The 25,896-nt window shown below is 36.8% G+C and overlaps 1 protein-coding gene across 33 annotated transcripts in view; it reads left to right on the top strand.

The window, feature by feature from the left end:
* The window catches only part of lrrfip1a (leucine rich repeat (in FLII) interacting protein 1a), a 36,272-nt gene that overhangs the window by 4,518 nt on the left and 5,858 nt on the right, over positions 1-25,896 (top strand). The window contains exons 2-23 of one of the 33 annotated variants that reach the window (XM_079881490.1): positions 6,877-6,963; positions 9,941-9,958; positions 10,131-10,187; positions 11,239-11,283; positions 11,528-11,578; positions 11,731-11,763; positions 12,132-12,200; positions 12,288-12,329; positions 12,521-12,580; positions 13,657-13,740; positions 13,916-13,945; positions 14,735-14,791; positions 16,159-16,236; positions 16,647-16,769; positions 17,291-17,326; positions 17,432-17,557; positions 19,397-19,468; positions 20,170-20,340; positions 20,599-20,691; positions 20,828-20,920; positions 21,160-21,252; positions 21,750-21,843. In XM_079881490.1, coding sequence (XP_079737616.1) covers positions 6,877-6,963; positions 9,941-9,958; positions 10,131-10,187; positions 11,239-11,283; positions 11,528-11,578; positions 11,731-11,763; positions 12,132-12,200; positions 12,288-12,329; positions 12,521-12,580; positions 13,657-13,740; positions 13,916-13,945; positions 14,735-14,791; positions 16,159-16,236; positions 16,647-16,769; positions 17,291-17,326; positions 17,432-17,557; positions 19,397-19,468; positions 20,170-20,340; positions 20,599-20,691; positions 20,828-20,920; positions 21,160-21,252; positions 21,750-21,843 — 1,612 coding nt within the window. Of the gene's footprint in view, positions 1-6,876; positions 6,964-9,940; positions 9,959-10,130; positions 10,188-11,238; positions 11,284-11,527; positions 11,579-11,730; positions 11,764-12,131; positions 12,201-12,287; positions 12,330-12,520; positions 12,581-13,656; positions 13,741-13,915; positions 13,946-14,734; positions 14,792-16,158; positions 16,237-16,646; positions 16,770-17,290; positions 17,327-17,431; positions 17,558-19,396; positions 19,469-20,169; positions 20,341-20,598; positions 20,692-20,827; positions 20,921-21,159; positions 21,253-21,749; positions 21,844-22,395; positions 25,420-25,896 lie in introns of those variants that run through there. The other 32 variants (XM_079881478.1, XM_079881493.1, XM_079881491.1 and 29 more) reach the window with 32 other exon arrangements.

Here is a 25,896-nt window from a genome sequence, read left to right as displayed (position 1 = left end):
TTTATGAATAATATCAAGCACAGTAGCGCATTGACGCATTATCACCTGCTTATCACTAGTCAATGACAATCATAACATTTTTTTCTGCCTCCCTCAGGATAAGCTCTGAGTGCCCCCAAGGTTAAACTTGCACTGGATTGTATTCAACAATGCATTATTCCTTTCAGTTTTCTTCAAGAGCCTTGTTGCAGAACTGTTTATACAGCAAGACATTGTGTAGAAAACTCTCAAATAATGTCAGCACACTTAAGTCAGAAACCTTTTTCGCATGCTGATATCTTTCACCAAGAATGGAACCTCTCCATATAAGGACATGGATTCAGAAAGGGTTTTCTTCCTTTTTCCTGACGTCACTGATGGGCCCCTGAAGATTGTTATCACAATTGCTTTCCTGTTTATTCTCTGCTGTTGGGATGCATCCCATTTAAAGTATTAATGCAGAGTCCATATTTCTAGTGTTCTTTATGCTGATTGGTCAGGATGTGTGTGTATAAGCATGGTTGCTGCGATAACTGCTTCTTAGGCATAACTCCTATTTACTTATTTAAAGGTCTCTTTCTCTTCTTTTCTGTATTTCACCTCTAGCTTGTTTACTTATCTTTCTTTTTTTACTTGAATTTAGTGTTGTAAAGCTAGCATTGTTGAATATGAATATTATTATAATAGTATAGTATAATATACTATGAATATTATTTCCTCTTGCGACAAATTGGTTGCGATGTTCCTCATTTGTACATTAAAAAAATTAATAATGGCATAGTTTATTATTAGGTTTTATTATCCATTTTATTTAAATCATATTTTCAAATGAAAATCAGCATAAATATGTAAATTGTAAAAATAGTTCAATTTAATCAATTAAAAAGCATGAACATGGTTAAATATGGCTAGCTGTGGAACAAGTAAGATTCAGATAGATAAAATGTATGGTGTTTGATTTATTAATGATAAATATATAACCTGGTTATTGTGTATACTGTTTAAAAGTACTATTACAAAAATCGCATTCTTGTTTCATTTATGTATGACTGACAAATATGCATCACATTACATACAATTAAAATGCATACATCTTACATTTAGACATAAGTATTGTTTAGTGTTAGTTGATTTAGATAAGTGTCTAAATGAGTAAATGTAAACACAATATAAGGTGCTCCTAATTTTAGTAGTTCAACAGTTTATAGCAAGATCAAAGAGGGTTTTCAGTGACCTAGCACCATACAATGATGCTTTCTGTTATAATCCTCAGAATAACCAACAATGACTTATCTTTAAAATATTGTTTTTGTTGGATTTGAGGTACATGGTAATCCTACACATATACGTCTTATCTGTGAAGTCTTGTTTTATTGTTTTTTCTCCCTTTTTAAAAAAGTGTTAAACTTGTATTCCCTTAAGTTACATTTCTGTTCAAAAATGTGAAATGCAGAGAGAGAGAAAATGGTTCCTGTTTCATGATTTATTAACTTGGTGTACAAGGTCATGTTGTGGATTTTGGTCTGATAAGACCATTTGCTAAAGGGAAAGGAATTCGGACAAACTCTTGCTCTGGTATCGGATTGGCCATTTGGTGCAAGTTGTTTGTTTATTTGACAAATGTAGGTGTAAAACAGCTTGATGTGTCAAACATTATGTTATGTTGCAAAGACACTGCTCATTCTGAAGAAACAATTTGTCTTCTGTTTTCCCTCACTCTGACCTGACTCCAGCTGACCTCTTCATCTCAGAGATTCTAACAAGTGTTGTTACATGCGCCCAATATAATGCTAAAGTATGATCATTAAACATTGAGAAAGGAGTCCACAGACATATTACAATTACTAGGGTTTAAATATCTGGGTTTCCATCTGAATAATTGTATGCAAATTTTAGGATGTCACATAAACAAATAAAATTTCCATAAATTCAAAGTGCTTCACCACCTTCACCAGTCTGTTGAATGAGCTCTGGTCTCTGACTCGTACTCTTAAAACAACACTAAGTAACATTTTTTACCTTAAAATAATGTTTCCGAAATGGTTTCAGTGGTTCATCAAGTCGTAACAGGGTGAAAGGTACTTCTGCATTTGCTTTGCAGCCCTATATCTGATATAACCACGCTATGCAAGTTTGCCAAACCTGGTCGCGTTTCTGTAGTTCGAATGAGACATAAGAAAACTACAAATTTTACTTGCTTTATGTCAAGCGTTACAACAGTCATTATTTAGTTTTTCTTCGTTTCTGATGTCGTAATACATCATGCTTTCATGAAATCATGCAACATACTCTACCTTGTCTGTGGACATCATTCATTCAAAGCCGGTGCTGGATAAACAGCGAGCGTGCGTGTGACGGTAGGCTGCGGGCCGCAAAATTATTTATGACAGCGGTAATGGACAATTCCGCTTCCAACCTGTAGGGCAACCGAAGATGAAAGGTTCCTTAGTGTTGCTTTAATCTCTTCTGGACAAATCTAGAGTGCTATCAGCTCTACTGCATTGTAAACCTAGCTCACCTGCGAGTCATTTTCTTAGGTATTAGAACAGGGAGTAATGAATGCCATTAGAAACCAGAGACCAGTAGATGAGACACTCTTTCACCAGCATGCTACTCTCTTCTTATTCCTACATTTCAACAGGCTAGAGTTTCTCTCACAGGTTTGCGCTTACTCTTGAGTAACTTGTGTTGTCAGTGAAGCAAGCGTTGGTCAAGTACTCTAGGTCTTCTCTTCTGTGAAGAGCTGCTTTTCTGTGCAGTCATCTGAGATGGGCACTCTGGCATCAAAACATCACCCTGGCTGCCTCAGGTTTCTCAGGGTTTAAGGATGAAATGTGTTGAAAGGGTTTGCCTGAATGATGCAAACGTCATGACAGAACAGGACATGTCGAACTGCTCAAACAAAATACTAATGTTTTGATAGCACCGCAGAGCTACAGTGTTTGGACTTTTTGGGAAGTCAATATGAATGGCTTACTTATAGTTCCCTCTGCAGATTAATTTGGAACAGCAAAGTATTTAAAGGGATAGTTAAATACCTAAAGAAAATGTATCATTTACTCACTTTCATGTCATTCCAAACCTGTCTGAATTTCTTCTGCAGAAAGCAGTAGATAATATTTTGATGAATGTTTCAACAGTTGTCCATATAATGAAAGTCATTTGGGGTCCAAAACAAGAAGACCTTTTTAAAATGATCTTCTTTTGCATTTTCACAGTAGACCGAAAGTCAAACAAGCCAAAACGAAAAGAGATGAGTAAAAGATGACAGCATTTTCAAGTCAAGTCAATTTTATTTGTAAAGCGCTTTAAACAATACACATGATTTCAAAGCAAAATCATGATATTAATGTTTATAATATGTTAGCATGGTAGCATTTAGCAAGTTAGCGTTGTGTGATAATATCTTTATATTTAGAACTATCCCTTAAACATAGAAAATTTACTTTTCCATTGTCTGAAGTTTAAATTAGAAATGATGTATTACCACTAAGTAATGGTCACTTAATTTTATCATCTCTTTTCCTTCTTTTTCTTTCCCTCCCTTTTTGCCATAATTTTCTCCATGCTCGGAATGACCCAAATTCATGTTCCTAAACTCTTTTAGCCCTACATGGTCAGTTTCTTTTTGCTCAAGCTCACTTTTGATATTAAAACCTGTCACAGATCCTAGGGACTGCTAAAATATGGACCCACCACACACAGATCCGACATTGTATGGTTTATGTTTGACATGGCTGGCTGGCACAATTTATGTAGGTGTTAATATGGGCAGACCAGAAATGTGGCAGACGTCTCCAGTGATCTCATATGTTCCAGTCTCTGGCTCTTACGTTAGTACTGAAGTGAGAAAGACTGTTTATGTCTCATACTGAAGACAGTTAATCCAGTTTACACAGATGGCAAAATGATTCACATTTTGAATATTGAGCTTTCCACATTAAAATGAATGAAACTGGCCAGAGTCTCTTTTGGTTTATATAAGTCATAGTTTTGGAGTTAATAATGCCTAATTTTTTACACTATAGTAAGTTTTGCTTCCAGAGTACTGTCCAAAAACAGTGAAGAAGGAGCAGTTGTGGACTTACAGTTATTTGTGTTGCATATCTTCTGTTTGTTCCCTTCATTTTCCATTACAGCTGGTCTATTAGCAGTCCAGCTGATTAGCATGTACCCGCTCAGCCTGGCATGCTGGTACAAGAGGCCGTGGGAGAGAGAGATCTGGTGAACTTGGCATCTCCTTCTGTGGTATTTATGTCAATAGATAAGTGCTCTGGACTCTGGCATTCATTGAACTCCCAGGACTTGTTCTGCAGTCTACCTTAAAAGGCACCAAATAAAGGGTTTTAGTAAAGCTGTCCACAATCATTTGAGACAAATATGTCATTATCTTACAAAATTCCATCTTAGAGTTTATTGAACCCTAAGATGTTCCATGGGTGCTCATATTTGCTATTTAGGGGGAAAAAAAGGTCAGTATGAACAGTAGTTTTTCCCTCAGTAAAAAAAAGAATAAAGAAATGAATGGTATCTTGTACACTCACATGCATGTAGGATTCCAATGGTCATCATGGGACCTGGAAATGTCAGAGAATTTTATTATTGTGTTGTATAGTAGTTTACATCCAAGATGTAGGCATATCAGCTAGCGCCACACAAACAAAAAAAAAATTGTCATGATGTAGTAACTACTTAGTATATTAACATTGATGCAGGCACAACGTAAACTTGATGAACAATTAAACAATGTGTTTTATTCCAAAAAAAGGTCTCTACCAGGCAGCTGTGGAACTAGCTCTTCATTCCCGTTGAGAACAGCCACATCACAGAACGTTCATTAAATTAGAGCATTTTGGGTTTATTGATAGAGCCTGCTCCATTTGGGTCATTAAAAATAGCTGTTGAGGAGAAAGTGAGAGGAGAGAGGTGTGTGAAATAGGCCACTTTGTTTTTCTCTTCTGTGATAAGAGTGTGTGAATTATCATGATGGGGGGAAATGCGGATGACCCAGGCTATCATATGCTCACCGTGACAGATATAATGGTCTACTTTGATAACTGCAAGAAGGTAGGCCTTAATATGAATATGGGTTATCAAAAAAAGTGATTAGTTCAGAGAGGAAGAATAGTGCATGCTTTCTTTAAGGTGGCTGCCTCTATCCTGCTCCTTTTAGGTGCATATGCACAATTTTATGCATAGAGTGAATAGATTTTGTTAAGTAAAATGTATTATTATTTCCTGTTGATGCAAATCATTGTACATGCACATGATGTCCACATCAGGACCGAGCAGCAGTGATGGGTGTTTGTGCGATCAGCAGTTAGTTCTGTTAATACTGCAGGAAGGGTGTGATCAGGCTCAACTGTGAATGACTCAGCCCTCTAACTTCCTGCTATGGTCAAAAAAGGCATAGTTTTGGTTACCCTGTTAGTCCCACAGTCATAGAGTGCATTTATTCCTGCATGTTTTCAGAAGACACTATTAGTCTTTTTTTTTTTTTTTTTTCAAGTGAAATATTATTCAACATTTTCAGCAGAGTCCAAGCCATGTTGGCTGGTAATGCTGTTATTTTAAAGCTTGTGTGCATGGGTGTATTGTTGTGCTCGTGGAAAATGAAAAGTTATAAACATGTTTAGACAGCTGCTTAAGTGCTGGGGTTTGCTTTGGTAACTTCTCCCTAGCAGTTTATCTACATAATTATCTGCCTTCATTACAACCATACTGACTAACAAGACATGGTCACACATTTCCTGTTTACAAAGTAGTGATTTTAAATCTAAAAGAGAGATGTTTTTAAAATTTTGGACATTTAATTCTGATGTTGTTTGACCGCTGCACAGCATCGTAATTGAATTAAGTCAAATGGTTTTGTAAAATATCATTGAGGATGTGAACGGTTACAATTCCAGTTTGCTTGTCCTTAAAAACAAAATTAGAGCCATCATTTTCTGTTAGAACTACTAGTACTATAACTATGGTTGAAACTGTGGAAATATTTATTTTGGATCCATATTTTTTTTCATCGTTGTTGGCAAAGGGATGCAAGACCTTTGTGGTGAGAAACAGCTGCTTCCTTGGAAAGTTGCTCGACTCCGTTAAGGACGGAAGGCCTCAGTCTGAGACATTAAGATATGATCTGACATTTACTCGGGAACACGTCATTATGGTTTTCTCCATCGGCAAACAAACACAGGAAATCATTTTAAAGCTTTGCATGCATCCCTTCAAGTAGAAATTTCACTATTTTAACCCCTATTCTTTAAATCATACATATTTTGCTGCTTTTTCAGGAATGTGTTGTGGAACTGGTGCAAAACTGGGAATGTTACAGTCACTGCTCTGGTGTAAAGATTATTTGTAGCATGGGATTGTGTGGAAGAGTAGGTGGAGTTAAGGTAGAGACATCACTATGTGAGGGTGTGATGTAATACTGGAGTTGAGGTTTCTTCTTTTTTTTTCTGGTTGTTGCACATTTTGTGGCGTCATCTACAGGAAGGAAGTGTGCATGTTCTCTCTCTCCCCCTCATGCCTGAAAAGGAGTCTTTTCCTTAAAAGGACTTTCAAAGTGTGATTGACTAAAGTCACAAATACACGCATGCGTACTCATGTAAACAAACACATTCATAGCATGTGCCATCTGAGGAGTATACAGTTACAGTACATGAAACATTATGACAGTCAGGTACACAAACGTATTCATGTAATCACATATGACATTATGTTTCCTGTGATCCTCCTGTAAAAAAATTAAAAAATTTAATTTTTTAAGTTTAGTGCAAAGCTTTTATGTGTTTGTTTTGTGTTTTTTTGCATTTACTACATTGCTCATGCTCTCATGTTCATGGTTTAATGAATTTACCTCTCTCTCTTTTTCTTTCCCCCACCCGCCCCCTGCAGGCTGAAGCCCGTTTGGCAGCTAAGAGAGCAGCCCGTGCAGAAGCTCGTGAGATCAGAATGAAAGAACTGGAGAGACAACAGAAAGAGGTGAAGAAACAACAATTTCAATTAACTCCTTCCTGTGCATACGGTGGATATGTCCCCTTTGACTGGTGTAATAATCATCACACATACGAACAGTTTAAGCACTGAAAGCATCTCAAAAACAAATAATCTGCATTACACAATGTTGAAACACAGGAGGAGACCTTTCCAACAGCGTTCAAGAGTGTGTTGAGCTGTAGGCCTTTAAAATTTCAAGTTTTTTTTTCTTCTATTGAGCTACCAGCAGAAAACGCCGCCTTTATTCTCAAAATTAAATCTTTCTCATGGTCTTGTTGACTTGCTTCTGTAAAACGCTGTCAGCCGATTATGTTCAATTTGTTTAATCTTCATCATGATTGTGGGCTCTGTGCTTTGAAGGACATGTTTTGGCTGGGTTAACAGGGATCACGGTCAGTTAATCACCCCTTGGGTCAGGACCTCCTAAGAGGCCCTTTGAACTGCTACATTGGAACTTCAGCCTCAGCTAATACTCAGAAATATCAGTTATATCATGAGCAGTTTGGTGTTTTTAAATAGATTGTTTTTTTTTTACGGGGTTCAGTGTTGCTTAAGACCCCATTTACTTTTTGCATGGAAAAAAAAGAAGACATTTTTCAAAATATCTTTCTGACATAAGTTAAATGATGACAGAATTTACATTTTTGGGTTAACTATCCTTTTAAGGTCTATTGACAGCAATTGAAAATGAACAATAACATGCAATTGATTTATTTGGATTAGGTTGTCTGTGGAATTTGTTCAAATAGCATTGCCATTCATGAAAAAGCTTGGTCTGTCTTTATGCTTATTTTGGTGTAGCACCCTGCAGCTTTACTGCAGGTTTTGTACTTTACCCCAGTTACAGTACAGTTACTGTAAATCTTTACAAACAGAATTTATAGATGTTTTTGAGTTACTCATTTGATGTGTCAAGCTTTTTGAACTGTAATAGTACATTGTCTGAACATTCCTCATTGTAAAGGGAGCTGGATTTTAAGAAGGGTTTGGTTACAATAGGTGTATAGCCTAATTGATTCTGTGTAATTAGTAATTTAATGCAATATGACTGCTCATGCTGGTTTGCTACAGCCAACTGCACACACAGGTATGTATGGCATGGGTTCAGTAGCACGAATACAAACAAATTGTAGATATTTAGGGACATTTGATTAGGTGCTTGCATATGAATGAACTGTTGTTGCTCAGGGTTCGTCAGAAGTGAATGGAAAACCAGAAACTCACACTGTGAGCTCAGACGCAACAAACTTATGTAATGAAGATAAACACAGCTTTTACACATACCCAGGTCACACTTGAAAGATTAGCTAGTATTCAGAGTTAAACCCGGTCTGATCAGGAGGTGTGTGAGAATGTTAAGGGTGTGCGCTTTGTGGCTTTAAAACTCCAGCCAAGTATTAAAGTAGATTATGAGCTTTCAGCCGTACCTGCAGCAGGATAACAGACTCAGTTCCCATTCACTATCTGGGATGTGATCATTATGGTAATCAGGAACACAATGACACAAGATTGAACATGCTGTGACAAAATAGATCTGGAAGAGTTCAATCAGGACTTTGTGAAGATGAACTTGTAGCGCAAACAGGCTGTGGGGTTTGGATTATATGACAGACTATATCTTTGGGATCATATAAAGTCTCTGTCTTCCTCAGTCTTGAGGTAGACGGGGACACTGATACTAGTAGGACGGCTTGCAAGCGACTAGTGCGTAGAGGGGCTAGGGAAGTGATCGATGGGCGACCCCAGACCCCTGTGCTGAGGAAGGTGAGCTTGAATTTACTAGATGAGCATTGGAAAGATGAGAAATGTTTTCTTTTGTGCCTAATGGAGTACACGGTCATCTTAAACATTTTCTTATCATACCCTGACAGTTTCTTAGTTTCTTTGTTTTATGAGAGTGCAGAGTTTTGCAGAAACAAATGAGCACTGATGTTGTGGTAAAGTCTCTAATTAAAGATTACCTCCAAGGAAGAGATTTTGTTACAGGAATGTTATGTTAACAAACACTCATCAAAACTGGAGCAAATACATGGGAATGGGAAACCAGTTGGGTGAGATTCTGTAGGTTTTTCACAATAAGTGAGAATGAAAAGTTACAGTAAAAAGAAGTTCAGTAGAATATTAGACAATAAGATAATCAGATTCAAAATGATTGATTATATTATTAAAATTCTTATCACAAACTGTTAAATAGAATGTATTTTTCTATCAAGAAATGTATGGAAGAATAGCCTAGGCTTTTTAAAAAACTATTTACAATGTTTAGTTGTGTCATTAGCAGGAGGTCAATTTAAGTTTACTGTGGGGACCAGACCATGTTGTTAAAACCCAAATCTTCAGCTTTTCTGCTGATGTTATGGTTACTTACAAAAGTACAAAAATTATGGCCAAGAACAAATATGAAAATGTGTCATTTTAAACGCACCACTGCTTTACTAGTCTAGTGCTGTTCATTGGTTTGGTCACTGGTGAACTGAATGAAACCTTAAACATCAGTGGAAAGAATCCTGTTACCCCACAGACCTAATCACATGACCATCTTTAATTCTTATGTATATCTTTAGATATCTGAACAGTTGCATGGCATAATTCCGATGCTTTTATTAACTTGCAGTGTGATTCTTAAAATTCCTGACTGATAATTCTATCTCATCTGTGATGCCTTTGAATTTTGCTACTTGTTGATCCACATAACCTTCATGCATTTGAGTCAAGTATGTAAACTGGTGTTTTTCACTTTCACCTGTTAGGCCAAGTAATATGACACCTGCCTGATGGATCGCTAAAAATTTAACAGCTTTCTCTTTCCATTCCATTATCTTTGTGTACACAATCTTCCACTCGGTTCGCTCTCTGTCATGTCAAATAATCAATGCCTCTCTTTTTCCCCTTTCTTTCCCAATCTGCCTTCTTCCTTTCCTTTGCTCATCTGATCCTCTTTTGCTGGCCTCCTGTGATGTAGATTTATCAGGTGCAGAAGGTAGGACATCTAATGCTGTAGATCTACTCCAATATTTTAATTCCTTTCCTTCTGTTCTTGCTTATTTAGCTGTTTCTGTCATATTTTGTTAATCTAATGTATTACTTTCAGGTCATTCTTGTTAGCTGAAGTTCTTTTTCTTTCCTGGTTTCTGTTGGATTTCTCATTTTAGAAATACTATGGACTGGATAACCTGGACAACAAATGGGGGGACATTGAGCAGTGGATGGTACATTCACTGTTGGGATTTTGTGTTTTATCAGCATTTGATTTTTGCATGATAGGGATCCATTGCGAAACAGGATGCATTCATGTTTTATAAAAATTAAGAGAGTCAGCACAGGGTTATTTGTCTCATAACACTAGGTCAATACCTCTACAAGGCTGATTTGCACTTTCAACAAGTGAAATCAGCCTTTATATTAATCTGTGTTTAATGGCACTGTAGATACTTTTATGTACACTACTGTTTGTTGTGAAAGTAGTCTTTTATGCTTACCAAGGCTGCATTTATTTAAGAAAATACAGTAAAAACAGTAAAACTATTTTCTATTTCAATATATTTTAAAACATTGTTTATTCCTGTGATGGCAAAGCTGAATTTTCAGCATCATTACTCCAGTCTTCAGTGTCACATGATCCTTCAGAAATTATTCTAATATGCTGATTTGATGCTAAAAAAATAGTTTTTTCTTGTTATTATCCATGTTAAAAACATGTATTCATATTTTTGTGGAAATTATACATTTTTTTAACAACATTTATTTAAAAAAAATCTTTTGTAACATTATAAATGTCTTTACTTTCACTTTTTATCAACTTAATGCATCCTTGATAATCAACAGTATTAATTACTTTTAATTAATTAATTACTAAAAAAATCGTACTTACCCCAAACTTTTGAACGGCAATGTGAGTGTATATGTGTTTCACACTATTGTACAAAAAACAATAACAACTGTGTACAATTAATAGTGTGGGTTGTGTTTTGTATTGTCTTGAGTTGTCTGTTTTTTAAAAGAGATTGCTCTTGCATCCATTATTACTGATTTGCATGCTTCCATTGCTCACCTTGCTTGCTGAGTGTTGTGTGTCTGTCTCTTCTGCCATCTTGCATATATTATACTTCACTTCTCTTCTCTTCTCTTCTCTTCTCTTCTCTTCTCTTCTCTTCTCTTCTCTTCTCTTCTCTTCTCTTCTCTTCTCTTCTCTTCTCTTCTCTTCTCTTCTCTTCTCTTCTCTTCTCTTCTCTTCTCTTCTCTTCTCTTCTCTTCTCTCAGGAGGATAGTGAGCGATATACTCGTGTCTCACGGAGAAATGCTTCGGTTTGTATTTCTGTCTTTTCACTGTCTGTCCTCCTCAAACTTCCATGCACACTTCTCAAGCAAAACATTTCTTCAAACACTTGAAAAACACTGGAAATTCTATTTCAAATGCAATTACATAGACACATCAAGGCAGACTTACATTTCGGGGCTCACTACTGATAAGCTGTATATGTGCACATGTCTTTAAACTTGTGCTAACTGTGGGCTCCATCTCATTTTATCTCTTTTTTTTTTATCCAAGGTGTCAGATGATGAAGAACTGATGTCAGTGGGGAGCAAGAGCAACATACGGGTTAGTATCAGTGTAACTGTATTGTTCCTTTCAGACATTCTGTACTGTGGGTCAGAGTGTATGGTGAATGTACATGTGAGTGTGTTGTCTAAAGGTCATAAAACAGACCAAATTGTTCTACATTCTGATGATGGTTTTGTTTGTCTGGGCAGTTGGATTTGGATGCGGCGGGTGCTTATGTCGGGGTAAGAATCGCAGGCTGGGAAATGTTTCAGGCACCAGTTTTATGTCATTACTTTTGGGTTCCTGTAAAAGTAAGATTAGCACATAACTGAGTTCACAAGACTTTTTGTTTTTGCACTGTGGTGTGATTCAACTAAGTATAGCTAACACTTGGAATACCTGATGCTACATTTGTGATGTTTTAATTGTTTCATCAACATTACAAATGGGGTGTGATGGGTTTTAACAAATATGACTGTGTGTGACAGTTAAATGTCTGTTACTAAGTGTCTAAAAACTTCACCTGCATGTCACAGTGCACAACTATGAAGTATTGAGCAGCAATTTCTGCCGTTTTAATCCTACTTCCATTTCCCACCATCTTGCCCAGCTTCCCCAGGCCACCTCCTCTCACTCACATAAGAAGTCCAAGAAAAAGAAAAAACATTCTTCTAAAACCGTACGTTCACAGCAATTATGCACATCATATTTGTGTTCTATAAAGAGAGAATGTTATATCAATCATGACATATTGTCTTTCCCACAGAGCAATGGCTATGATGATGATCTCAGCACATTGTCTAGTCGGGTTAGTGACCCAAATAACTGTGCAATGATAGTGTTTGAGGATTAATAGCGTGTTGATTCACCTTTAATGAAGTCTAGGAGACTGTTGTTCACACGTTCGCAGTGATCGTGATGCAGAAGTGTGACTAACTGTGGTGTGATGTGCTACAGATTGGTGTGATGTTTGACTGAATTCTGTGTATTTTTACACAGAGCTCCAAACTCAGTGACGAGAGCAAAAGGTCTCGCTCCTCTAGACTTGATCTGCAGTCGGTGGGTCTCAATCCTGCATTTCTTTAACCTCCTGATTCTCTGGCCTTGTCACTTTTTATGTTATTAACATGAAAATATGTCTAACATGAGTGGATGATTGCCACTGTGTTTGAGATTGAATGCGTTTGTTTACGAAAACCCTAGTTGTTGACTAATATATCGGCTTATATTTGTTTTTGTTTTTAATTATCGGCATTGGCCGATAATTGTCGAAGACTTTTATTTTATTTATTTATGAATACTAGCTTGGGACGTGTGGGAGACCAGCTAAAACAAACTAAAGATCTTAGGCATTAGATTTTCTGCAGGGGTAACTTGAAAAATAGTAGGTTCAACATGACTAAATGTGTGGTTCTAATGGTTTTATGCATGTGAATTGTATCAAAAAAGGCTTTTCACACTAAAACTTTGTCTTAGGGTAACATCTTAAAGGGTTAGTTCACCCAAAAATTCAAATTCTGTCGTTAATTACTCACCCTCATATCGTTCCAAACCCGTAAGACCTTCGTTCATCTTCTCATCGCTTTATAACATTAAGGTTGAACTACTGTAGTCACATGGACCATTTTAACAATGTTTTTACCACCTTTCTGGGCCTTGAAATTTGCAATGATGTTGCTGTCAATGGAGGGACAGAAAGCTCTCAGATTTCACCAAAAATATCTTCATTTATGTTCCGAAGATGAACGAAGGTCTTACGGATTTGGAACGACATGAGGGTGAGTAATTAATGACAGAATTTTTAACCAACTAACCCTTTAAAGCCACTTAGGTAAGCAACGATTCACAGGTTAGCAGCAAGCTGCTTCAGAGTAGAATGCTAAATTACTAAATTAAATGTGTGAGCAGTGAGAAATCCCAACCCAGGGATTGCATAAACAGTGTAAAGCTGAAATAAGATAATTTGTTTAAAATATCCTAGGTGAATGTTTTCAAGTGTGAAAAGCCGATGTAGTACAATTTCTGACTTTAGCTGGCATGACGCCCTTGCATTGCAGCTTTTCGTGTCGTCTCTCAGACTCCTGTCTTCATCAGTTCATCGTTCATTCCATCTACATTATTTCCCATTATTTTAGAGTGCCTACTATTCATCTGAGTTGTACAACAGCAGTAGTAGTTATTCCTCTAAACATCAAGTCCCTTCCTACAGTGGCTACCAGGTCTGTTATCTTCATCCTCTCCTTCCATCTCACTTAATCTCTGTCCAGTGTTCAAATCCCCTCTTTTCTTGTACTTTAGCATTTGGAGCTTTCTTTTTCTTCAGACAAGTTTAGCTGTTCTCTGCCTTTTCGGTCTGTTTTTGATTTGAAATGTTCATCTCTCCTGTCTGTTTAGCTCCCTTTGCTGCACAGCAGGAAGCACCGGGTTTGTGCTGCTCCTCATATTATACTCTCTGCCCCACAGCACTTCCTGTACAATAATATGTGCAGCTCTGCCACTGTACACACATTTCACATGCTTTCACTCTCTCATCCACAGCAGGTCATGTAGGGTTATTAGATCTTAAACCCACACAGAGCACAAACGCCTGAGGACCGAGCTAATTGCTTGAGCTTTTGCTTTGACATACCATCCTTAAAGATGAAGTGTGATTTATATATATTTTCCAACCAGGCTTCTTAAATACTTATTGAATATTTAATGTACTATTGCATATTCAATGCCTACAATGCTTATTTCCTGGTAAAAAAAAAAAAAAAAAAAATTGAATTATGATTAGAAAATTATGAAGTAATTTACTCTTTTAACAAAAGTTCCTACATAGCTGTGATCTTTCTCTAACTTCCACCATTAGCTGAGCCAGAGGTTGACGTTTTAAAAGTGCAACATAGTTACAGTGGGAAGCCATTCATTCTATGAATAGTGGTCTCTGTAACTGGGATGAAAAAAATACATTTTTAATATATTGAAAAAATACACACTTCAGCTTTAATAGTTGTAGATTATTTTTCCCTCACCAGCCTGGCTGAAATCAGATGAAATTAAATCATCTGAAAGTGATGAAAGACAGCTGTATTGATGCATTGTGCATAAAAGGAGAACTGAGACTAGAGAGTTTGCATGCTTACTTGCACAGAGCAGATATGGGTCAGACCTTGAGGTGTGATATAAATGTTGTTTCTTGTCTGTGTGTCTATATTTGTCTATTATCAGGGCTCTATATATGAGGACAGTCTCTACAGTGGCTCTCGACGCTCCAGTGCTCGTGCTGTAAGAATGATAGAGCTAAACTGTAAATGTGCATGAAATATTACCCTATTAATCTGTGGATTCAGTTCCCTAACCAAAGTGTGAGTTTTTTAAATTATTTTGCATAGTTGGCTCATTATTATTTACCCTTATAATGTTATGTTACTCACTCAGACTATAGTGTGCAACAGTCAGGTTCCGAAAGTAAATACTCCATTAATTTCTACATAGGGAAATTGATTTTGAACAATAACTTATAAACCTTTAAAGACAGACCTACTGTGAGCTACGAGGTTGTTAATCGATAGTATTTGCTTCTGTTGAAGGTGTCAGCCCACATTATTTTAGAATTTTTTTTAAAACAATTGTGCTTAACAGCAGAATTCCTGGTGAAAACCTATATTACCCATTATTCTGTACAGAAAATTGCACCAATCAGAGAGTCGAAAAAAGCAACACATGCCAAAAAATCGACGCTGCCCACTCCCATGAAGCACTGCGAATTATGTAATCTAGTCGATCTCACTACGCTCTCAAAATACTTAAATGTTTGTATATATATAATTTGTAATACAGTTTGTATACATTTGTAAATGAGTAGTTGTATATTTCTCCATCATTTTTAATTTGAGTATGCAGTTTGCAATGCTTCATGGGATTGTTTTGATAGTTATTTCCCTCACCTAAAGCCGCTGAAAATTGGGGTGGGCGCTAATGCACTCTATTCTCAAAATACTAATTGTGTTCATTTTAACACACAGTGGAGAGTACGGAGAGTTGGTTCTCAAGTTTATTTAACATTCTGTGTGTGTGTGTGTGAGAGAGAGAGATTTAGAGGCTAAAACAGGTTGCTTGTATCATGAAGAAGTCAAAATAAGGCTTTGAAAAGACTGTAAATGTGTTTTGGGAATGGTGTAAAGCTGAGAGTGCTTTATGCATGTGTAGCTGATGCTTGACATATCACATGACATTTGTCTTTTTTAATTAAAATATTCCAAATATTCATCAAAATATTTGGTTAAGATTCCTGTAAGTGAAAGTGTATTTCAGGTGCGTATTTTATGTTTCATTTTTTTTTTTCATTATTTAATTTAATTAATTTATCACTCTAAAACCAAAGTACAAAAAAACTAAATGTTTAGTTTTAGATGGAGTACAGCTTGTCACACTTCAGGTAATAAGTCAAATTGGTATTTCATATCAACTACCCATCTAGCACATTCAGAGGATCTACAAGACAATAACAGGCATGTGTGTTCTCAGAGTAGTTCATCTACCAGCTTGCTTTTCTGAGTTTTGTGCCTGAAATGTCTGTCAATCTCCAAACCTATTTGTGTATATACATATATCTTCACATACTCATAGTGCAAGTGTGTGTATTCCTCTAGTCCTCTGAATACAGTGGTTTCCTGGGCTCCAGCTCTAGGACTTCGTCCAGGGCAAATTCTGCGTGTGGCAGCCCTGTGGTGAGCAACCCGGTGTCACTGATTCCCAAGATGATCATGGACCAACACAATTTTATTTCACAGTGACAAATTCAGTAACGGCTACTTTTAAATGGCTTTTGATTTTAATGTATCTTAAATCTGGTGCCTGTATAGTTACTGTGTGTGTGTGTGTCATTGATTGTGGATGTTTCTACTTGAGTCATGAATGTGCTTTTTGTCTTTCCATTAAAATGCTAAATTACATTTGATGTTTACATATTGAGTAGTATTAAATTACGTTAACAGTGTAAGAAAGGACTCCAGAGGTGATGTTTTTGTGTGCATTCCTCCTTTGGGTGCATGCAGAAAACCGACTGTTAAACTTGAGACTTAAATAGTTGAAATACCTCTCGCATTGATGTTAATTGCTGCTATCTGGTGGTTTCCAGGAGGACTGCAGCAGCTCAGTGGCTAGTTTTATGCGCAGCACAGCTAGTATCAGTGGCCTCTCTAAAGACCTTGACCGCGTTGTCATTCCTGACCTGCCGAATGTTAATGGGAGGCTGCTTATGGTACGAGAGTGAAATCTTGAGGTTCATATGATCTGTGGTGCTTGATGCCCTGGTTTAAAACGTGTGTGTATTTATGCATAAAAGCAATGGCATGTTGGATTGAGATGGTGGTCTGCATGTGAGATGGTCAGTGGTCATTTGCTTCATGTGAGGAAAAACACTGACGTCTTGAGTGACATGATGTTTGATGGATCTTTCCTGTTGTTAATATTCTACTTCAAGCTTATTGTGAAAAGATATTTGCAACACCTTGAGAATTATTACAGAACTGCTTGCTGGTTGCATTTGGATTCATCAGTCTTATTAATCAAATACTATCATTGGGTTTTGAATCTTCTTGAACTAAGTTGAACTTCCTCTAATAAATAGAAACATTTCTTTTTTTGCTAACTTTTTTGTGTCGACAGCATGTCTTCAGTGGACAACATGAATCTCAATGAATTAATAAGAGACTTGTAATGGCTCGACTTGACTTGCAAGACTACAAAACCTATTGACTGTATAATTTTGTTTACTTGCAGGTTGATGATAGGTCAGAGCGAGACTACTTAGAAAAGGTTTGTGATTTTGTTTAATTTGTGTAGATATTTCACCAATTAGGCAAATTGTCATGATGAGCTGTATAAACAATCCATATGACTTATGACCTGCTGTATTTTTAGGGCTCTTCACGAGCATCAACTATATCCGGCGCCACTCTTACCTCTCTGGGTGGGACATCCTCACGGAGAGGAAGTGGAGATACATCCATCTCTGCTGACACAGAAGCATCTATACGGGAAATCAAGGTGTCCTAATCTTTTTGTCTGGTGCCAGTTTAAATTTAGGCAGCAGGTTAATATAAACACATGGTATCATCCCATGACCACATACCTACAGTATGCAATATTTATTTATTTATTCATTTATTTATTAATTAAATGTCATTATATTCCAAGTCTTTGTTTGATATTTTGTATTTTATTTATTTTCACATTTATATTTGTGATTATGTTGATTTGATTTAAAAGTGTACAGCCATACTTCTTCAGCTTGAGAATCTGATTTAAGATAACATAGCATTGCTCATTTCCATCACTCACCTTCTTCACAGAAGCTCAGTACACTGTCATTTTCTTTCTCTGTGTTGCTGAGTCCTGTTCCTGGAGATCTGCCTTCCGTCAGAGTTTAGTCTCTAATTAAACACACCTGAACCAGATAAGAGTCAAAATCTGCTAAGGGGCAATTAAATGTAACAAATCGTTTAAAAAAGGTATCATCTTTTATTGGAAAATTAATCAACATTTTATCAAACATTGATAATTGCCTTAATATTTTAAACAACTGGGAAGATAGTATTCAAACTACATTTTATAAAAAAAATCACGTGTCAAGTTTATATACTCTATATTACATCATCATATGAGAGTCAAATTGAATGACTATACAGGGACTCAAGATTGTTCACTGATCATTCAATTTCAGCGAGTGAAGAATAAATTTGTACTCGCGTGCGTTATGTATTATGCATGTTACCGTCTCTGACAGACAGCATGTTGAAGCTGCTCAAGCCGCATCAGTGAGGATGCATTGAAAACATCTGGAAGTGTGGGTTTTCCATGAAATGTATGTACTCGCTGAACCTCTCGTAAATGCTGCCGTACATTTTGCACATTATTTTCTGACAGACATCTATGTCGTGATATTCAAATGATGTGGATTTAAAAAAAAAAAAGATGGATAGTAAGGTAATAATATTTTATTTCTTAGCCAGCAAGTATTCAGTGAAGTGATTAATTACAGAAAGTCTATTTCATGGCTTAAAGTCCGTGTGAACCGGAAGTTGCAAACGACTTTTCTCCAGTGTTGTGACGTATTTCCCAGTGAAAAGGAATATTGAACAGAGGGCAGGGTTTTACTCTAGCGCCCCTCCTCTCCATCTCTCACTCATAGCAGACTAACGGTTTAAGGGGAGTGGTTAAGCGTGTCCCAACCCAAGCCGTCAAACCTACATCATCAGAGAAGGAACGCCATTCCAGACCGGAAGTAACTTTTCAGACTTTGATTAAAGATTACGATGGCAAACAATTTTTTTCTGTGTATTAACTTGCACAGGTTAATTTTTCACCACAAGACTAGTAATATGCGCTAACAAAGTAAATAGGGTAAATTTTGATTTCAGTTGGACTTGAAATAAATTACATGTTATTTAGAGACGGACATGTTTGGCGTGTAGAAAATTTTACAATCAGCTGTCACAAATTCATTGAATTTTGAAAATCAAGTTAATTTTTTACCAGGAAAGGAGGGGTTTTGATGCACAAAGTTGTTTTATTGTCTCCTATAACAAAAATCTTTTATTTAAACCCATTAAAATGCAGATGCTTTTGTAAATAATAGTGAAAAATCACTTTTTTAAATTGTTGTCCCATTATTACCCCCTTTGCAGATTTTGATGTTTGTGTGTTAAACTCTTCAGGAGTAGGACTGAGCACCTGCTACGATCTTCTTCTCTGTTATTTTTTTGCTTTGTATTTTCTTGCACAGTAATTAATACGAAAATAAGTCAGCTGTTCTTTACCCTTCCATTGCTCTTACTCCACTGCATTCTTTATCCTTCCTTCTCACTCTTCATGCTTTTCATTCAGGAGATCCATGAGCTTAAGGATCAGATTCAAGATGTGGAGGCGAAGCACATGCAGAACCTCAAAGAGCTCAAGGTACATGTCTGGTAAAGACAGTGCCAGTCAAAACCCCAGCAAACCTGCTTTATCTGAGTTACATATCGTCACCTTCCTAAAATAATCTCCTCATGATGCTGGCCACCTCTGGTAAAATCACCCACATCCTCAGTTGAACAAATCATGCAATTCTACCCCTGTAGTATAATGGCCTATGTCAAGAGTGTGACTAAGGCCATTTTATTTTGCCTAAGTTTCAAGATGGCAGCTGCATCAAGAAGAATGAAAATCTACTCAACCTCTGAAGTTGTCTTTCAGTTTTTGTGTTTTCTGAGAAACCTGAAAAAAATTACGTGGGCAATTATTTTAGGAAGGTGACGATATGACAAATTTTTGCTTTTTAATCAGCGAGTGGCTGACTGGGAACATGATGAAACGATGTGATATCTAGCCTCTGGTTCTTATCTGGCTCTCGTCTTGCATGTTTATACTGTGCCACAGAAGCTTTGCCACACACAGATGCTGTGCCACAGAAGTCTATAGTCTGATTTCTCTGCCTTGCTTCCATCTTTGACTTGATATTATTCTCCAAAACATATTGTTACACATCCTTTTTCATGATATTTTGGAATTTAGTCTAAAAGTGTGTTCATGGTTAATTTAGTTAGTATTTTGTAATACATGTTCAGAGGTGTGTTTGTGAGTGTGCTGTTTTTAATATGGTGTCTGACTTTTTGAAGGATTCCCTTTTGGAAGTGGAAGAGAAGTACCGTAAGGCCATGGTGTCTAATGCACAGCTGGACAATGAGAAGACCAATATGATGTATGAAGTGGACACTTTAAAAGACTCTTTAATGGAACTGGAGGAGATGCTGTTTGAAACACGCCGTGAGCTTGAGGAAAAGACTAAGGTCTGTACAGTCAGGTTATAGGCATTGTCGAATAATTTATTAGAATAAATTCAGATAGTAAATGCTTTTAAATTGGAACTTTAATTACTTTATTAATTTGTATATTAATTAACTTTTTGTTATTGTTTGTAATTTCATTCTCATTTTTGTGATTTAAAATACAAAAGTGTACACTTGGTGTATTCGCACTGTTCTTCGTTTGAAATTTAAAGGATTTTTTAAATGAAATAACTGATAGCAGTTCTGTTTATTTTTCAGGACCTTGAACGAGAGAAGCATGCTCATAGTATACTGCAGTTCCAGTTCAGTGAATTAAAGGAAACATTGAAACAGAGTGAAGAACTGCTCACTGTGAGTATTGTTGTATTTATGTGTCTGTCATAAAACTTTTGTCTTTTTCAAATGCTTGGCTTCTGCTCATCTGCCTGAACAATTTCTTCCCTTCCTTTATATTTGGTCTACTTCCATGCATAATACCTCTTTCTAGGAGATCCGTCAATTACGGCTCAAGCAAGACGGCTTTGTTAGGGAGATTTCTGACCTCCAGGAAACTATTGAGTGGAAGAATAAAAAAATTGGGGTATGATCCCTCAGTATCCAACTCCTGTTAAAGTTTTATTTGTCTTTACCTTCACGTTGAGATATTAAGAATTATAATTTCACCTTTCAAACATATATTTGCTTGATTCAACATCCGTTTCCTGCTACAAACTGTCTGTACTTTGCCAAACTATTCTTGTCGCTTTCATTTTTTGTGTTTTCATCGCTTTTTCCTTTTTCTCCTCTTTGCTGCATCTTTGCCCTTCTGGTGCTGTTCAGGCATTAGAGAGGCAGAAGGAATTTTCTGATGCCATTCGAAATGAGCGGGATGAGCTCAGAGATGAGGTTGTTCAGCTCAAAGATATTTTAAAGGTATTGATATGTGTGGTGAAAAATAGGACTCATTTTTTTTCCCATGAACATTTCCTAACAGAACAAATTGTTTGCATATTTTTGTAGACAGACCTTCTGGACTTGATACTGTTCAGCTTTTTATTGATATTTATTAATATAAAGGTACTAAGATCCAGAATATAATATAAATCGAGACTGATTCTTTAACTCTCAACTTCTGACTGAATGAACAGATTATATTATATTACAATGTTATCATAATATTGGTGCATCAACAAATACAGATGCGTTTAAAAATAACTTTAGACCAGGGATGGGCAACTTTGGTCCTGGAAACCCAGTGTTATGCAGAGTTTAGCACCAACCCTGATAAAAAAAAAAACTCACCTGCCTGTAGCTTTCTAATAATCCTGAAGACATTAGATTAGCTTGTTCAGGTTTGTTTGATTAGGGTTGGAGCTAAACTCTGCAGGAGTAAACTAAGTATACTAATATTTAATTGTTTTCCTGTACAGAAACATGGCATTGTCCTTGGACCCGACTTGGCCACCAATAGAGAAACTGGGGAAGAGGCATCAACTGAAATCCGAGAGGGGAGTAGCGTACTAGGTAAGCTGCTTTTCTTAATGTCATTCATTGCATGCTTTCATTACTTTATCTTTGCCACTTTGCATTTTCATCTTGTTGAGCTTGAGCCAAATCCAACTAAATTGTTTCTATGAACCTGGTTACATTAACATCTCTCACACTTTCCTGTTTCCCTGTATTCACTTTGCATAAACTAATTAATGACATAGCATGAACCAAACACTACAGGATCTTGTCTCTTTCTTGAGTCCATATTTCAATGTTCTGTTGGACAAGTGTTTATCAAATTGCTGCAAATGTTTACTCATTCTTGACTTTGAAATCAAAATAAGAGAAGGATTTGCTGAGTAGTTTCTTCGGTTCTTGACTTTAAACTCTGGGTTTTTCTTTTTTGGGACATCCTTTAAACACATTTGATTTGTATAGGTTTAAGAGCTTTGCCTTGGAGTCTTCATTTTCCCCTCCTTTCCTTCTTCCTTTTACTTCTTGCTTTAAACTTTTGCAAGATACTCATTGGCTTCTACAGACGCATTAATTCTGGCTTTAACTACTGACACCTCCATCATCTCCCAGGCACTCATCAGTTGAAGCTGTGTAAAGACCAGCAACAAAAAGATTTGGATGACAAGATGCAAGGGAATCAACAGTCTTCACATGCCCCTTTCAGTTCTACAAAGACAGCTTTAGAAGCAAATGAGAATGGAGACCTTGGGGAGCAAATGAATCAGGGTGTAGGGCAGCTTGAAAATAGACCTGAAGAACCTCCGAGTCCTGTTGGTGATGATGAACTCACTGCAACAAGACCCAAGGAGAAGATCAAATCTGAGGCACATATTCCGGAAGATTCAAAATATACTGAAGAATTAGAGTGCAAAGTTCACAAGGATGGACTTATGGAGACAGAACAACAAGAGAGCGAATTTGTCAAACCTAGTAATGAAATCAAAGAGGAAACTCCTTTAGAGCCTATCTCTTGTTCAATCCATGATGAAACCGATAAACCTGGTGAGGCAGTGATTGATGATCAACTCAAAGAGGAGTCTGTGGAATCATCTCAAGTGGAGAAACTACCCAAAACACAGGGTGCCAGTGCTTCCAATAAAAAAAAGAAAAGGAAGAAGAAAAACAAACAGAAGCAGAAACAAAGTGACAAGCAAGAGAGTGACACAAAGCTGGATGACAAGAATGAAATGGTTTTGAGTGAAGACAATCCAAACCAAGAAGTGGAAGGTGATCTAGAAGAAAACCACGACAAGCCCTTAGGGAATGACATATCCGAAACAACCATGAATACAGATGTCCCACATGGTGATAAAGGAACCGATGAATTGGACTGTATCGAAATAACAAGCACAAATATTAATGCTGATGATGCTCAAGAGTTAGTTAATAATGTAATTCAGTTAGTTACAGATGAAGCTGATTCTGCAGAAGTTTCTAAAACCATCACAAATTTTGATTGCCCTGAATCTAGCAATGGTGTCCTTTCAGATGAGCAGTCCAACAATATTATCTCTAACCCTGCCACCATTATTGATGACCACACTGAGGATTTGACAAATCCTGACCCAGAACCTGTAATCTTCAGCAGTGAGCTTATGCTTTCAGAAACAGAGACTTCACTGCCTCATGAACCTTCTACTCAGCCCATGGATACTGTTGGAATGTGCATTGAGTCCATCAGCAGCTCTGAGAACATTGAGAATTCTTCATTGGTAGGTGTCAAGGAAGAGAATAGTCAGCTGGACTGTGTAGTAGAAGAACAGAAGGAAAGGCTCCAAAATATCGCTCTAGATTGTGACACTAACTCTGAAGATCAAGATAATTCTGCTCATTCCTCTTCCTCTGTGATGATGGAGAAGTTGGAAAACGAAGCTGAAAAGGTATTCCAGGAACAACCTATTGATCAGCCAATGGAAAGTCAACTTCAAGACAGTATTGTAGCAGACGTGGACCAGGAAGAGGTTAAGACACAAGATGAACCAGATGAAGAAAACCTTAATGTGCCTAGTGAAAAAGTGTTTGATGGATGCCAAGTTGACGACACTCCTTTAATTGAATCACAGATTCAGGTTATACATGAGGATCACCTGTCTGCCAGTGAAGCAAATCAGGAATCAATTGTAGGTTCAGACACTTCTGACCAAGAACCCAAGCTAGAACATGTCCAGGAGGAAAGATCAAACCAAGATCAAGTTACACTTAATGTGGAACTGCCTGAAGATGAGGTTGACCCTCAGGTAAAGTCAGATGTGGTTCTTCAAGAGCTCAAGGAAAAAGATGATGATGAGGAAGACGAAGGAGAATCATTTGATTTTGATGAAATGGATCTTGAAGCATCATCAGGTGCCCCTTTAAAAAACCTTCTAGATCATTCAAATGAGGACTCATTGTTAAAAGAGAGTGCACAAGAAGCAAGCCATGAATACCAAAGCAATGTCAAGGATGAGGACCCAATTCAAGAAGATGAAAATCTGGAACTTGCAGATCAGGAATCAATGCCAACGGAGCAGAAAGATGATTGTCATGCCACAGAAAACCCTCAAACAGCAACAGATGTAGAAAGATGTTTAACAGAAGAAAACAGTCAAACCAACAGTGAAGTCAGACCTAATGATCAGCAGCATGACAGACCTGATGCATTTGAGGAGCATCAGCAGGCATCAGGAGATGTGACACTCAGTAAAGGGGTTATTGAAAGTTCAGAGATGGAGACAAGAGATGTAGGCCAAGAGATCGATAGCTCCATTCACCTTGAAAACAAGGCATCAAATATTTCTGAAGAGCAGGAAGCCACAGGGATCAACAAGGAAAATGATAGAAAAGAATCTAAAAAAAATGGAAAAGGGAAAGGAAAGGGCAAGGGGAAAGAAGAATGTAAAATGTCTTAATACAAGGATGTTGCTGAGTGTCCAATTCAACATTGCACTTGTAGGTCCTAATGAAATTATTTTGGGACCATTACTTCGGAGAACCCTAGAAAACCAAAGTTATCATACAGTCAAGCCAGATTATTAATCATCACAACTGTTTCAGCAAGCACATTTTATACATGAATGTTTTACATCTGAATAACAATACTGAATGAAATCTGGAAATTAGGTCAAATAATTTGACAAATCTAAAAAAAAAACACATTAAATGCTAGCAGTAATGGGTGTAATGTGTCATATTTATTTAGAAATTTTACATAATCATGAATACAATGTTTTTTATGAGAATATGTGATTAATATTTTTTTGTTTTGTTTTGGAAACTGCCATCTTTCTGTCTATGCTGCGGTCATGATTAGCATTTACAGCTTTTTCTATTGCAAAGCACCCAGAATGTACTTTGTATGTTGTTTAAATGGGTGGTATGTTGTTCCAAATGTGGTAAATAAAAAATGTTACTGTGTGCCAACCCTATTAAACATTCCGTTCCCTGAGTGTTGTAGTTGCGCTTTGTTTTTCCAATAAATTTTTTGGGAGATATTATTGAAAACAAATATTTCATTTTAATTCTGTTTGGTGAAGATGGTGTTGGAACATTGAAACATGTATGTTAATTAAACATCTATGTTCAAATAAAATGAATAAATTAAAAATAGATATTTTAAACTATTGTTGTTGATTGTGTTACAGTTTAATATTTTATAATTTAATTTCCCAGCTAACTGAATACGTTTTTTATATAATGATAGAGGACATTTAATTAAACTGCTTCAGACAAGCATACAAACAAAACTACAGTCAAGGTACATTCATGAATTTTATGGAGTTTTAGTTTGATGCCAGATCACACTCATTTGCATAAGCTCAAGTAAGCTCACAATCATGGAAAATACTGACATGTAATAGATGTACAGTTGAGAGAATTGACTGCATGAGGCTGAGGCCTCTGAGTTTCTCTGAGTTAAGTTTCTGCATGTTGTCCATCCTCATCCTTCACATCCCAGCATAGGATAGCCTCACTTTTGCATGCCCTGACTCCTCCCCCTCCATGCCTTTGGCTCCTCCCACCCCTGGTATGTGAAAATTTTCCTGTCTAACCTTGGTGTGTTTTAAGACATGAATGTATTTTATTATTGCAGAA

The sequence above is a fragment of the Squalius cephalus genome (assembly GCF_949319135.1).
Source record: "Squalius cephalus genome assembly, chromosome: 9".
NCBI lineage: Eukaryota > Metazoa > Chordata > Actinopteri > Cypriniformes > Leuciscidae > Squalius > Squalius cephalus.
The sequence above is the reverse complement of the archived record's forward strand: the minus strand, read 5'-3'. Positions and strand labels throughout refer to the sequence as shown.